The sequence below is a fragment of the Papaver somniferum genome, chromosome 2 (genome assembly GCF_003573695.1).
Source record: "Papaver somniferum cultivar HN1 chromosome 2, ASM357369v1, whole genome shotgun sequence".
NCBI lineage: Eukaryota > Viridiplantae > Streptophyta > Magnoliopsida > Ranunculales > Papaveraceae > Papaver > Papaver somniferum.
Window position 1 is genome coordinate 86,287,820 of NC_039359.1, and position 15,068 is coordinate 86,302,887.

Below are 15,068 nucleotides of genomic sequence, written 5' to 3' on the forward strand. Positions count from 1 at the left end.
TGTAATGATACTATCACTCAAAGTTGGCAGCATCAATTTTTAGGCTCTCCTTCTTATCAGTTCTCCTGCAAGCTTAAGTATACCAGAACTCAACTACAACTCTGGAAAAAAACCTCCTTTGGTAATATTGAATCGCAACTGCATAATATTCAGACTCGTCTGCAACATTGTTATAATAATAACATGGCTACCACTTATCCTCAAGTTCAACAGTTAAGTTCTTCTCTTCAAAATTGGCTTTCCATTCAGAAAGATTACTTCATGCAACATGCAGGTGATAGGTCTTTAGATGCCGACAAGAATACTTCTTGTTTTCATTCGAAAGCAAACTTTAATAAAAGAAGGTCTCATATACATGCTATACAAGGTCCTTTAGGAATCTGGTTTGACTCTAGATCTGATATTGATAATATATTACTAATTTATTTTAAGTCTATTTCTATTACTTCACATCCACTTGTTAGTAATGATATTCTTCAATACTTGTCTCCTTGTATTTCTGAGACACAGAATAACAATTTGCTAGTTCTACCTGATGCTGAAGAAATCAAAGAGGTGGTTTTTCAGATTCGTCCTTGGGCTTCTCCTGGCAATGATGGTTTTCAAGCGGGTTTCTATCAACAATGCTGGAATACTATAGTCCCTGAGGTAATATCCATGGTGCAACATTTTTTTTATTCAATAACATATGCTTAGAGCCATCAATCATACTTATCAAGTTTTAATACCAAAAATTCATCACCCTCAAACACCATCAGATTACAGGCCTATTAGTCTTTGTAATGTTAGCTATAAGGTCATTTCAAAGATAATAGCTAACAGGTTAAAACCCATTTTGTCAAAAATAATTTCTCCTACCGAAACTGCTTACATCTCTGGTCGACATATACAAGACAATGTTATCATTGCACATGAACTGATCCATAGCATGAAAACTAAGAGAAACAGAAATGCTTTGGTGGGTATGAAATTAGACATGTCGAAAGCTTTCGACATAGTAGAATGGTCTTTTTTACTTTCTATTCTTCGCAAACTTGGTTTCCATTCTGACTGGATTGACTTGATTGAACAGTGTATTTCCACAACAAATATTTCTTTACTTATTAATGGAATACCTAGTTCTACATTTGCTCCAACTTGTGGCATTCGACAAGGGGACCCCTTGTCCCCTTACTTATTTTTGTTCATCATGGAAGATTTCTCTCATCTGCTGCAACATGAAGTCGATTCTGATCTTCTTAAAGGTATTAAGGTACCGAAACATAGTACTTCTATCAATCATCTGTTTTTTTGCAGATGATTGTCTTTTGTTTTTTCAAGCTACTTCAACTCATATGATTCACTTGCAGAATTTACTTCACTCTTTTAGTCAAGCATCAGGTCAAGCTATTAATATGCAGAAATCTACAATCTTTTTTGGAAAACATACTTCTCATGCTCAGCAATCCAACATTTCAGGTATTCTAGGAATGAAGAGAATGGGACTTGGAGAAAACTACTTAGGCATCCTACTTTTGCTGCACAGATCAAGGAAACAAAATTCTCAAGGTATTTTAGATAACATGGGCCGCAGATTACAGGGTTGGGAAAGCAAAATTATCAATCAAGCTGGTCGAACAACTCAAATCAATGTTGTTCTAAGCACAATGGGAATGTATCAGATGCAGGTGCTCAAACTCCCCGACTCAACACTTCAACAAATGGATAAAAATCGGAGGCAATATTGGTGGCATAACTACACCAACCACATATCTCCCCGTTCATTTCTTGGAATACTATGCAATTACCTAAGAGGCTTGGAGGTTTAGGTCTTAAGCAATTAGACAACTACAACTTGGCTTTTTCTGCTAAACTTGCATGGCAGTTACTGCACAATCAAGATACATTGTGGGCGAAAGTTTTAAAGGGTAATCACTTCCCTTACCATGATTTACGATTTCATCTACTACTGACACATGATGGGTCATATGAGTTCAGAAACCTTGACCCCATCACTGAAAAATCTTATATGGAAAGAGTAGGTGAGGCTATTCTGTGTGTGGTCACAATCAGCAAGTACAAACTTATAACACGCAATTGTAGAAAACTTAGTCAATGAATACCATGAACGTGCAATATGAGCCATTCATCAATAGGTCCACTTGAGCTATATAACCTCTCATTATGCATCATCTTAAATAGTATCAAAATCTCAGCTCATAAACTCTTTTTTTTTTGTTAGAGAGAAAGAAAGATCGATCATGGCAACCTCTTTGATCCTTACTTGGATCACCGTGTTTTTATTACTGATTTGGTGTGGTTTGAGAGCTTTTTATTCACTTTGGTGGAAGCCTAAAAATCTAGAGAAGCAATTGAAGAAACAAGGTATCAAAGGATCTTCTTACAAATTTTATTACGGAGACATCAAAGAATTCTTGAAGGATAGGACGGAGGCATTAGCCAAACCCATGAATCTAAATCACCACATAGCTCCATATGTCCTCCCGTTTACCTGGAAGGCAGTACAAACCTATGGTAATTAAGTAATTAATTTTGTTATATTTCATGTTTATAAATAGATTATTGAGACATGGGGATATGGGGCAATTGCCCCCTCATGGCTTTGACCTACGTCACCATCTCTTTTGCTCCCATATGTATAGTAATTGTGTAGTTATGTATCATATTTATTCATGTTTGCACAGGGAAGGTATCATTTCATTGGAATGGAACGACACCTGGGTTAATCATATTGGACCCTGAGATGATGAAGGATGTCTTGACTGAGAAGAATGGTCACATTCAAAAACCACCCATGGAAACCTATAACCCTCTTCTAGCAGACTTACTGAAGGGAATCGCAAGCTTGGAAGGAGAGAAATGGTTCAAACATAGAAGAATTATTAATCCTGCTTTTCACTTGGAGAAATTGAAGGTTTTCAGTTCTATCTTCTTCTTATTATTTCATTTTATTATTGTCAATACGATGCAAACTCAATTGCCTGTAAATGACTATATACCACCATAATGTGATGGTTTCTTTAAGCCGGTGGTGCATATATGACGTATATGAGCTCTTCATCTACCTAGCTGATTGACCTTGTATAATTAGTAACTGTAGTTTTTCCAAGTTGAGTAATCGGTTAAGGATTCACCCATGAAACACGCAGACACTGAAGTTGGCTTAACGATGAGATTTGATATACCTTCATGTTTCCTTTCTTGATTCTAAGTATCGAGTTGTGCTATTTCAGGGTATGATGCCAGCATTTACAACAAGTTGCAGTGAACTGATCACGCGTTGGAAGAAATTGGCTGATCCTATAAAAGGTTCTTGTGAATTGGATATATGTCCTGAGATGGAGAGACTAACTTCAGATATAATTTCTCGAACAGCATTTGGAAGCAACTATGAGGAAGGAAAGAAGCTCTTTGAGCTTCAAAACGAGCAAATCGCGCTAGCTGTGGAAGCTGTTCGAAGCATATACGTCCCAGGCTTCAGGTGTAGTCTCTTTTTTATCCAAACTACAAAATTCTTTTGAAAATCTTCAGTTATTTTACTTTGCTTCCCTTGTGTAGATTCATGCCCACAAAGAATAACCTGAGGAGAAATCAATTGGTCAAGGAAATTAATGGCATATTAAGAGGGTTTATCACCAAAAGAGAAGAATTGATGAAAACCGATCCGTCAAGTAGTAATGACTTGCTAGGATTGCTATTGCAATCTAATGATATAGAAAACAGTAATAGATTGACAATTGAAGAAGTTATAGAGGAGTGTAAAGTGCTCTACATAGCTGGACAAGACACAACTAGGTCCTTGCTAACATTCACCATGATCGTGTTAGCTATGCACCCGAATTGGCAAGAGAAAGCACGAGAAGAAGTTGAGCGAATTTGTGGCCAAAATGTACCTGATTTCAATGCACTAAATCGTCTCAAAATTGTTAGTACCGTCTCTATACCAGCCTTATTTTTCCATTGTCTGCATTCAAATGGTATTAAGCGTTCGCTGCTATGCTCATTTTTGCAGGTGGAAATGATCCTATATGAAGTCTTGAGGTTATACCCTCCAGCACCCAGCCTACATCGGCATACACGCAAGAGAACAAAATTGGGAAATCTCTCCATACCAGCAGGAGTCGTTATTACAATACCACTGCTTCTTGCTCACTGTGATCCTGAATATTGGGGTGATGATTCAGAGGAATTCAAGCCAGAAAGATTTGCCAATGGAGTTTCAAACGCGCCAAAAGATAAACTCGCGTACTTTCCTTTTTCACGGGGTCCTAAGGTCTGTATAGGACAAAACTTTGCTTTGATTGAAGCTAAAATGGCGTTGGCTATGATTCTGCAGCACTTCTCTTTCCAGCTCTCGCCTTCGTATGCTCATGCTCCTCGCATGGCCTTGAATCTTGCACCTCAGCATGGAGCACAAATCATATTACACCAACTTTGAGTTAGAGACATAGATTATGGCAATAGTGTGATGATTAGCAATCACATGAAGTAATTTGCAGTACTTCAGTTGTATGTTGTAAGTTTTTTAATAGTGAATTTAAATTTAGATTATCCAACGAATAAAAAGGCCGAGCCAAAGGCCGAAACCCCTAGTTTATTTATTTTTTTGGTAGGAGAAAACAAAGTAAACAAAACCCTAGTATATTTATAAGTGACACGAAATTGCTGTATAGCCAAATGTGCTAGAGTGATGAAGATGGATCCAGAAGAATACATAGAAGGTTGTAACAGGACTGCTCTTCAGGAATCAAAGTGCTATACAGAGACTTATGCTGAGAGTTTAGTTTCACTTCACTCAGGCAATTATGTTGGAGATGAGCCAGAAGAATCTTCATCAGAGGATTCGGATGATGACATGGGATGGTGGATCATGGACTGATTTAACATATGGTATGTTGGGGGAGACTTACCAAATCCGTGCCGCTATGCGCAATAAAAAACCTACACAAGCAATGAAACACAAATGCGGAAAATACGCAATTACGCAATATAGAAACAATCACACAACACCGGCAATTACGTGGAAAACCCCTCCAAGGTGAAGGATAAAAAATCACGGGCAAATCTTCCACTATGACAATAATGGGTTACACACAATTCTCCCAATTTGGAGATAACTACAACTTCAAGGTGCATATAGCACTTGGATACCTATTTGCCTAAATTACACTCACCCCTAAGGATGGATCAACAATTCATTTATCAATTGATAAGATTCACAAAAAATAGCAAGTGATTGAGATACTTACTACTATGGTTTGAACAAACCCTAGATTTCCCCCCTTTGAAGAGATGTGGAAATTAATAGCTCAATCTTCACCACAACAACCAAACGGATCCTTAGCAAAGAACCCTTCTTCTTTCTCTTCAAGGTTAACTTCAAATCTCACCAAAACTCTCTAATGGTGGCTGCTCCCTTTTCTCACTCTCACTGCCTCTCTTTCTTTCTCTTTTGACGACCAAGAGAAGATAAACTCATAAACAAAAGAAACATCTCCTGATGCCTTTTGTTGAAATATAACAAGGACACGTGTTAGTCACTCTCCCCTTGATTTTTTAAGGGCTAGCATGCTGGACCCATAAGGAGGGAACTGGCCCAACAATCTCCCTCTCACGACTTATGGCGAGGTACCCGTCACCACCAAACCAGCCCTGCTGCAGAAATACACATACTTGTACTTTGGTAGCGACTTTGTCATCATATCAGAACCGTTGTCATCTGTATGGATCTTCTCAATATACAAGACATTCTCATCGAGAACTTCTTGTATCCACTGGTATCTAATATTGATGTGCTTGGACCTCGAGTGAAAACTCGAATTCTTGCTGAGATGGATGGCACTCCGGATGTCACAGTAAACGATGAACCTTTGTTGCTTCACACCGAGTTCTCTAACAAACCTCTTCATCCATATCATCTTCTTGCAACTCTCTGTAGGTGCAATGTACTCTGCCTCTGTAGTAGACAATGCCACATATTTTTGTAACTTGGATTGCCAAGACACAGCTCCCCCTGCATAGGTAAATAAGTAACCCGATGTCGACTTGAGACTGTTTTGAGCACCTGCCAAATCTGAATCTGTGTAACCAACTAACTCTGGCTTGTCACCTCCATAACACAAACACATATTAGAAGTACCCCTTAGATACCGTAGTATCCATTTCACTGCTTCCCAATGCTCCGGACCAGGATTTGATAGAAATATGCTTACCGCTCCAACTGCATAAGCTATATCCAGCCTTGTACACACTATTGCATACATCAAACTACCAACTGCGGATACATAAGGAATATTCTCCATCTTCCGTTTCTCAACATTATTCACGGGACATTGATTACGAGTTAACTTAAAATGGTTTGCAAGTAGATAACTTACCGGCTCAGCCTTGTTCATGTTGAATATTTGCAACACCTTCTCAATGTAGCTTTCTTGTGATAACCACAACTTTCTTGATTTTCTATCACAAGTGATTTCCATGCCAAGAATACGTTTTGCTGCACCCAAGTCTTTCATAGCAAAAGACTTGCTCAAATCTGACTTCAACCTGTCAATTTTCTTCTTATCTTTGCCAACAATAAGCATGTCATCAACATATAGCAAAAGAATAAGAAAATCACCATCAGCAAATTTTTGAATGAATACACAATGATCTGAAGTTGTTCTCTTGTACCCATGTTCCTTCATGAACGATTCAAACTTCTTGTACCATCTTCTAGGAGCTTGCTTCAAACCATATAGACTTTTCTTTAGCTTGCACACCATGTGATATTTTCCTTTGACTTCAAAACCCTCGAGTTGCGCCATATACACATCTTCCTCCAACTCACCATGAAGAAATGTTGTCTTGACATCTAGTTGTTCTATATCAAGATCCAAACTAGCGGTTATTTCCAAGACAACCCGAATAGAACGAAATCTCACCACCGGTGAGAAAATCTCGTCAAAGTCAACACCCTTTCTATGCTCATAACCTTTCACAACTAAGCGTGCTTTGTACCTTGGTTTTGAGTTACCATCTTCAGTCTTGATTCTATACACCCACTTGTTCTTCAGATTTTTCTGGTTCTCTGGCTTGTCAACCAAATCAAAAGTGTCATTCTCATCTAAAGAGCCAACATCTTCTTTCATGGATTTCAACTACTTCTGACTTTCAAGAATACTAAGAGCTTCTTCATAAGACTCTGGTTTACCTGCATCTGTGAGGATCACATAATCATGTGGTGTATACTTTGTTGAAGGTAATCTGGTCCTGCTGGATCTTCTCACCTCAGCTTCTGGTTCTTTTTGCACTTCTTGCTCAACATCATCCGCTGGAACATCGTCATGAGCTTCATCTTCATGATTGTGTTCTTCTTCTTCATTACCATTATCATCAACATCATCATCATGTTGTCCAAGAGAAGGAACAACTGGATTTGGATCCAAGGTCATATCATCTTGAAGCTTTGGCATCTCAATCTTCTCAAAGTCTTCAATAGTATGGTCTTCAAGGAATACTGCATCCTCACTTCTGATAACCTTCTTCTCAACTAGATCCCAACCAAACTTCTTTGTTCCATAGCCTAGGAACACACACTGATTTGCTTTGTCATCAAGCTTTGATCTCTGATCTTTTGGGATATGAACAAACGCCCAGCAACCGAACACTCTCAAGTGATCATAAGTAGGCTCGTTGTCTCTCCATACCTTCTCTGCTACTTCTCCATCTAGCGGTCTTGAATGAGATCGGTTGATCAAGTACACAGCAGTATTCATTGCTTCACCCCAGAAATGCTTCTGCAACTTGGAATGAGATAACATGCACCTGATTATCTCAAGAATAGTGCGGTTCATCCTCTCTGCAACACCATTATGTTGTGGAGTCTTCGGTACTGATTGTTCATGACGTACACCCATGCTCTTGCAATACACTTCAAGTGGTCCGATGTACTCTCCCCCGTTATCAGAACGAAAGCACTTCAAGGTTCTACCTGTTTCTATTTCCACCATGATGTGAAACATCTTGAACACAGGAACAACATCATCTTTGGTCTTGATTGCATATGACCAAACCTTCCTTGAAGCATCATCTATAAAAGTAACAAAATAAATAGCACCACCAAGTATTTTGACCCTTAAAGGTCCACACACATCAGAATGAACAAGATCAATAATACCAGAATTGCGCTTGGGTAAAGCTTTATGAAAAGAGACTCTAGTTTGTTTACCAACTGAGTGCACTTACCCAATTACATACCTTTCGCCTTTGGAAAGACTTGTCTTTTTGGGAGGATTTGAATTCCCTTCTCACTGAGATGACCAAGTCTTTTATGCCATAGCTCGGAGGTTGAATCTTTGTCATCAACATTCAACTCACCTTTCAACACCTTCACTTGTGTTTTGTACAATGTGCCACACTTCTCGCCTCTTGCAATAACCATGGAGCCCTTGCTTAGCTTCCATTTTCCATCACCCAAGTGATTGATGTACCCTTCATCATCTAACACTCTAGGTGACATTAGTTTCAAACGAAGATCGGGTACATGTCGCACATTTCTAAGAACCAATGTGCAACCAACACTGTTCTCAACCTTCAAATCACCCATTCCTACAATCTTCGAAACACCACTATTTTCCATTCTGACTGAACCAAAATCACCAGCCTTGTAGGAGGTAAATACATCTTCATGCGGAGTAGCATGATAAGATGCACCTGAATCAACTATCCACTCTGAATCAGAACCTACAGAACTCACACAAACATCATTACAATCACTACACCATTTTTTCCGATTCGAAACGGTTTTTGAGCGTTACGAATCGGGGTTGTAACGGTTTTTGACCGTTACGAAAAGGGGTGTTACAATTTTTTCGCAACGGCCCACTAGCCGTTACGAATTTTTTTCGTAACGGTCCTTGTAACAGCTTAGAGCCGTTACTACGTGGCACCGTCGTAACATGCTCAAGCCGTTACGAATTTATTTAGTAACAGGATGTTGTAACAAGTTAAAGCCGTTACGAATTTTTTTGTAACTGTAAAAATATTACTGTCGGTCAACCTTGACCTGGTCAAAATCAGTCAGCAATGACCAATTTTGACCGGATCAAGGTTGACCGGCAGCTCATTCTCGACCGGGATACGCCGTAATTCCAAATAAATACACATTTCATTCTACCGATCATCCATATCTAACAATAGTTTCAATCAATTCATACTATACTCAATCAATTCATATCTACACATTCATATGAAAAACACAAATTTTGCTAAGTACCAATTTTTTTTTGTTAAGTATCAAATTCTGAGGGAATACATAGATAGAAATTTACTAAGTTCCAAAGTTCAGTTCATAGAAACTTAAAAAACTTTCTAAGTTCATAACTTATATCTAAGTTTTCCCATGTCACATGCTAACAGGAACAGAAACACGACTCACATAAAATCCTTCTCATGCCGCAGACTGCTGCATCTGTAGTAGGATTCACAAAGCTGATGGAATCCAACGCGACAACAGCTATGCATCTTCAATCCAATGGCCATTGCTCTTAAAAGATCTCTCTACCAAGAAAGAAGCAGCTACGCAGTACTTCACCTGCAGACACAAAACACTGTTAACAACGGTTTAACAACAACGTTGTTAGACAAGAAAATTAGGCAAATGCAAGAGTGTAAACCAAATTTAGTTGGTTAGAGATAACACATAACATCACACATAGGAAAATAAAAAAACGATAACATAATCAAAAAGCAAAGATTGGTGGAATAGGAAATCATGAAAAGACCAAAAAAAGCAAGTTTAAGTTGAGTAATAAAGAAAGCAAGTTTAAACTGAATGCCTTTACGAATACTTAAGATAGAATATGCGGACACAAAAAAACCAAGAGGTACCTGCATCCGCCTCCTAACAACATTTAGCCGGTATGTAAATGTCTGACCAAACAACCCAGCTACAGCCCCACAAGATAGACGCAAGATATACTGAGAATGTAAACTACACAAACCATGACATATACTCTTTTTAGGACTTGTAACCTACAAATCTACACAAACATGACTGACATAACATCGCGAGATCCAATTTCAATTCTTAAAGGAACACCCTGATGACAAGAAAATTCATTTCTAAATATTATGAGAAGAAAATACTAGGAATATGAAGGAGAAACAACTGGCATGTTCAGCCAAACTACGCAGAGAAAGCAAACATTTGAAGACTGAAACTTAGACACAGCAAACATTGGAAGATTACAATACCTTTAATTTTTTTTGCACAAAAGCATATTGTAATTACAAAAGTAAGAATAAAAAAAAACTACTATGAAAAAGCATTCAACATATAAGTTATCTTTGATTGATCATCTGAAATGTATATGAAACTGCATTCATATACTTTGGCAATGTGCGACTTGAGAGATCGAGTACCTTTTTAATACTTATCAGCACCTTCATCAAACACACCAGAACTTCCAACTCAGAAATACAGTTGCTTTTGATGCTTTAATCTACGACGCTCATCAAAACTTTCCCACCCTTCAAACTGCTTGTATGACATAATACTTGGATACATAAGACTATCACCTCTTGAACAAGTTTTAGATAAAAAAAAAGAATAAAAAATCAATACCTGACTGAGAATATCAATTGTGATTTCTGTATTATGAAGATCAAGAGTCGAGAGATGGGTGCACATTTTGAATAGCGTCGAAGGAAGGGATTTGAGGCCATTATTACTCAGATGCAGAGCCTACAAAACATGCGACTAAGTAAATGATGATATGATTCAGATAATTGACAATGGTAGGAAAAAAGAAGATTGGAGTACCTTAAGATACCGTAAACTCCCAACTGTGTCAGGCAAGTCTACCAAGATATTTGATGCAAGATCAACCTGCACCAAGAACAAATTTCAGATCACAAATCCAAGTTATACTTGTAACAAATACGAATTTTTGTATAGTAAAGTAAGATCAGAATACTTGTCTTCCTGGTTGCGTTACCTAGATGTCTTGTTGGAAACACAGACATACAAGTTACGACTGATATGCGCGCTCAACAATATCCTTCCTCTTTATTATAAAAAAGTTGTGTGCAATCTCAGCACAAAAAGTCCTGAATCAGGTAAGATAAAGGTGACAAGTAAAAATCAATACCAATACCATAGAGAAGAAAAAGAGAAACCTAAGCACAGAGAAAGGCCGGAGGAAAGTGAAAACTCATCTTTACATGGTAAATCTTACTACAAGGGAGATGAAATGGAAAGTGGTTTTACCTGTTGTGCATCATCAACAATTTGAGCTCCTTGACAATGTGCACTATAAATTTATTGAAGTCATTGGGTAGGAGGTAACACCCTTGAGATACATATATCTTCAACTTGGATAGATCGTCCGACCAAACCACACCTCTGAAATCAACCAAAAATCTCTAAGGTGTTAACATCAATGAAATATTTAGACGCAAATTATCCATTTACATATGAAATTTCTTCATTTACCTTGTAAATCTACAGTTAAAGAATGATAAATGTTTCATTCAAAACAAAGACGCCGTTGAAAGTAATGAAACTATAGAAAGAATGATAAGCTAGAGCTAATTATAGTCAGACTCTAATTGAGATTGGTTATTAGTGTGCCTGCCTATTAGACTCACCCTGATCCAGTCAAGTATAGTCAACATAGAGTAAGTGAGGCAAAAGGGTGCCAACAACATTATATCAAACTAGGGCCTCCTACACAGTTGGTATACTTGATTCATACTCTTAAAGATGAGTTGCATGAAAACTTTTAAACTTATTTCCATTAGACTAAACCCTACCTGTCATGTATAATTATTAAAGAGACATAAACTTAACAATAAACCTTATTTTTGCAATGAACAATACATACCACAACTGAAATCGTAAATCAGAATCAGAAATCTAATATGCTCTCAGTTCAGATTCATAAATAATAACAGATTCATAAATAATAACTATGTACATCATATTGAGAAGGTTTCTAGTCTGTTTACGACGATTCAAATCAAACCCTAATTAAATATGGCTTCGTCTGTAGAAAATCAAACCCAACCCTAAGAATTTCAATACCAAATCAACGAGTAGCAAGAAACCCTAAAATCGATTGAAATACTGAAACCCTAAAATCTAATTTACAAACCGAAATCCTACAGATGATAAATACTTACAGAGATCTGTGAAATCGAAAACCTAAACTCGCTTAACAGACGATTGAAGATCAATTCTTCAAAGATTAGATGATTTGATAACAGATTAGAGAAAACCCTAAAACTGGTGATGATAAAACTGAAATCGAAACCCTAAACTGATGATGATGACGACGATGATGATTAAAGAACTGAGATCTTCAGTTGAGAATAACTAAAATCAGATGTGGTTAATCTATATTCATGGGGAAGAGAAGAGAAATGGATTTACTCGATGAGAAGTGGGAGAAAAAAGAAAGAGGAAGGGAGACGAGAAATGTAGTTCACTACTCGATGAGAGGGGGATAAAATCATATCTTTAAGGGTGAAATTATCCTCTAGTGTAATTCATGTTGGGTGGAAAAAAATGGCACATGGTTGAATGACACACACGCAAATACACATGTTACCCGAGCTGTTCTAGCTGTTCTATGCTTTGGGTCATAAAAAACTAGATCACCAGGAATCTTAAACAGAATCTCACCATTCCTGAACCCAACCAACTTTAAATAAGAGTCATTCACGATTCTTTCGTTGGTAATAACATGACATATATTCCAAGATTCTCGAACTCCATATTCCTGCATCCTCCATACTTCAAAACCAACGTCATCAACATTGACAACAACACAAAGGCGCCCTTCTAACACTCCCATGGTTGTAAACTCATTCTTTTTTTCAAAGGGATGTTTTGGTAGCTGCATTTCTTCAAATTTCTCTTCGGTGACATTTAAAGATACTACAACCAGAGAATGGTGTAGTGCTTGGGTATGTCCTAACCAATGAAGAGCTCCATTAACAAGCACCCCAGAAACACCACAAATAGGAAAACTATAAGGAACAGATTCAATGCTCTTCCATGAATTTGACCCCATGGTATAAACATCCACTAACGACACTCCTTGACTTGGATCGATCCTGGTAAGTATGCTCCACATCTCTTATGTATTGTAAGAGCTTCACTACTTTGTAATCATCAGTCTTGTAATCGTAACCAAAACCACAAATTCCAATCTCTTTACCCACTGAAGATTCATTTGGGGATTCAGATTCATTTGGTGATACAGGTAATTCCTTAAATTCTTTTGTTGCTGGGTTCCAAACAAAAATAAGGTCCCTATCATAACCAACTTCAAAACCTATGCGGAAAACCAAACCATCACAAGTACCTACTGTTTCAATAGATCTCACAGGATAATAAATTTCAACAGCATCATCTTCAAACTCATTCATGGAAGATGATAACGAATCATAACTTACAGATTATGTAGCACTACATTTGTTATCCCAGTCATGATATTTAAGGATGAGTTTAGGGTTGTTTTCCTGGATTGTAAGATGGCTTTTAACAAAATCAGGGCTAGAAATTAGGTTTAACCAAGATTTGCATACACACTTACAAACACCTGCTGTTTTCACTGGTACCCTTAGTAGGATTTCGTGGTAGACTGCTTCCGGAATGCTTGACATTACTATTGCTGCTCCTCTTCTTCAATGGCAGAGGGGGGGAGATTAGAATTTTGATTGTTAGGGTTTCAAGTGGAGGAAAGGGAGTAGATGATTTTTTTGTGACAACTCTACTGGTTTAGTTAGGAGAGAGGAAAATTCATGTCGTTAAGGTTGGGCCTTGGGCTTTTTCTAATTCTAATACAACCTGAAATCCAGTCGTCCGGAACTCCGGCTGTCGGAACTCGGATGGACTTCTCGACTTGACCTATGTTTCATCCACGTAGCAATCGCAGAGAACCAAGTTGGAACCGGAGAAGGTTGTTGATCTCTTACAAAATTCCGTTCATGTTTCATTAAAAATGACATAATAAAATGTTGTTGATTGAGCATCCATCCCAAATGTCCAAAAGGAAAACTTCATGGGATGAATGGGTTGTTCAACAATTTTCTCTTACAAAAAATGCTTTCTCTCTCTCCACAGAAGAGATACGACTTTTTAATTTTAGTCTATTTTGAGAACAAAATGAAAAAAATGGCGGTATTTGATTTGCAGAAACAGAGGTAGCATAATACAGCAGAGTCGAAAACACCTCATCACAGTATAAAGGGAAGAACTGAAGCACCACATACTTTTCCACCGGAAAGCTAACTGTCGCTACAGTAATAGTGTGTTGAGTAGGTTTATTTCACAAGCTTGCGAAACACAAGAACCAACATGCGGGTTGAAAATTTTTCTTGACTTCTAACAATGGTTAATCAGATAGGTTAATAATATTGCAAAATAATCTTTTTTTTAACGGGTTTTTGGAGACTTCCTCTTCGTTGATTAGAAAAATAAAATATCTGGGGACCCGAGTTGCTTTGAAGATGCTATAAATGATTTTATTCCAAAACTGCAAAACGATGATAATTGAGTATCAACAACTTTTTGAATCCAATTAGATAAGTGCCCAAAGAGTCATGTATAAAATAATATATGATCTCAAATACTTCGGAGTCAGGAAATTTTAAAAAAAATGATTTCTAATGTGAACTCATCTCTTATGAGTGGCCCACCATTAGCCATCGAACAATCCATGCTCAACATGATTTGATTTCTAGCTAAGAAAGATACCTTATTAGTCTAAATGTACACGCAATACGCTTGCCTTCCCTTTTCAGCTAAAATCGAACTTTTTACAATAATTTTTCAATCATAAATATTCTAGCGTTTTTAGGGGCCACCCCAAAGGATTTAGGGGTCATCAATTTATACCCAGCCAAAGACTCTAGTTAAGGGATACCCTATATGATACTGAAGTTACATAAATGCCCTTATGGTAAAACTGTATGAAAACCAAATCAAAAACAATTCTACTCATTTCAACTCTTCTTCTTCCAGTTTCATATTATCTTCCGATTGTGGAAGAAAAAAAAAATTCCGCTCCAAAGTCAAA

The 15,068-nt window shown here is 37.5% G+C and overlaps 2 protein-coding genes, 1 long non-coding RNA gene and 1 pseudogene across 5 annotated transcripts; 1 reads left to right on the top strand and 3 right to left on the bottom strand.

Annotated features, from left to right (window-relative positions):
- The first annotated feature begins 2,153 nt into the window (after nucleotides 1-2,153).
- On the top strand, nucleotides 2,154-4,601 carry LOC113348285 (cytochrome P450 CYP72A219-like). Its single transcript, XM_026591999.1, has 5 exons — nucleotides 2,154-2,514; nucleotides 2,685-2,914; nucleotides 3,234-3,481; nucleotides 3,559-3,925; nucleotides 4,013-4,601. Exons 1-5 carry the CDS (start codon nucleotides 2,241-2,243, stop codon nucleotides 4,436-4,438), a joined length of 1,545 nt encoding a protein of 514 aa, XP_026447784.1. The 5' UTR covers nucleotides 2,154-2,240; the 3' UTR covers nucleotides 4,439-4,601.
- Nucleotides 4,602-9,194: 4,593 nt separating this feature from the next.
- Nucleotides 9,195-12,446, bottom strand: LOC113353666. 3 transcript variants are annotated; one of them, XR_003361452.1, is made up of 8 exons: nucleotides 12,166-12,446; nucleotides 11,252-11,386; nucleotides 10,980-11,091; nucleotides 10,805-10,870; nucleotides 10,607-10,726; nucleotides 10,405-10,519; nucleotides 9,871-9,973; nucleotides 9,195-9,574 (listed from the first exon to the last, which is right to left on the bottom strand). It is a non-coding gene; the product is annotated as an uncharacterized LOC113353666 (long non-coding RNA). The 3 variants fall into 3 exon arrangements; XR_003361453.1 differs by lacking the exon at nucleotides 9,871-9,973 and having other exon boundaries at nucleotides 9,197-9,590; XR_003361451.1 differs by lacking the exon at nucleotides 9,871-9,973 and having other exon boundaries at nucleotides 9,201-9,574.
- LOC113354829 lies at nucleotides 11,396-11,481 on the bottom strand (annotated as a pseudogene).
- Nucleotides 12,447-12,521: 75 nt separating the features above from the next.
- On the bottom strand, nucleotides 12,522-13,416 carry LOC113351550 (F-box/kelch-repeat protein At3g06240-like). Its single transcript, XM_026595512.1, has 2 exons — nucleotides 13,150-13,416; nucleotides 12,522-13,037 (listed from the first exon to the last, which is right to left on the bottom strand). The coding sequence occupies exons 1-2, from the start codon at nucleotides 13,414-13,416 to the stop codon at nucleotides 12,522-12,524; spliced, it is 783 nt and encodes a 260-aa protein (XP_026451297.1).
- Nucleotides 13,417-15,068: the final 1,652 nt, after the last annotated feature.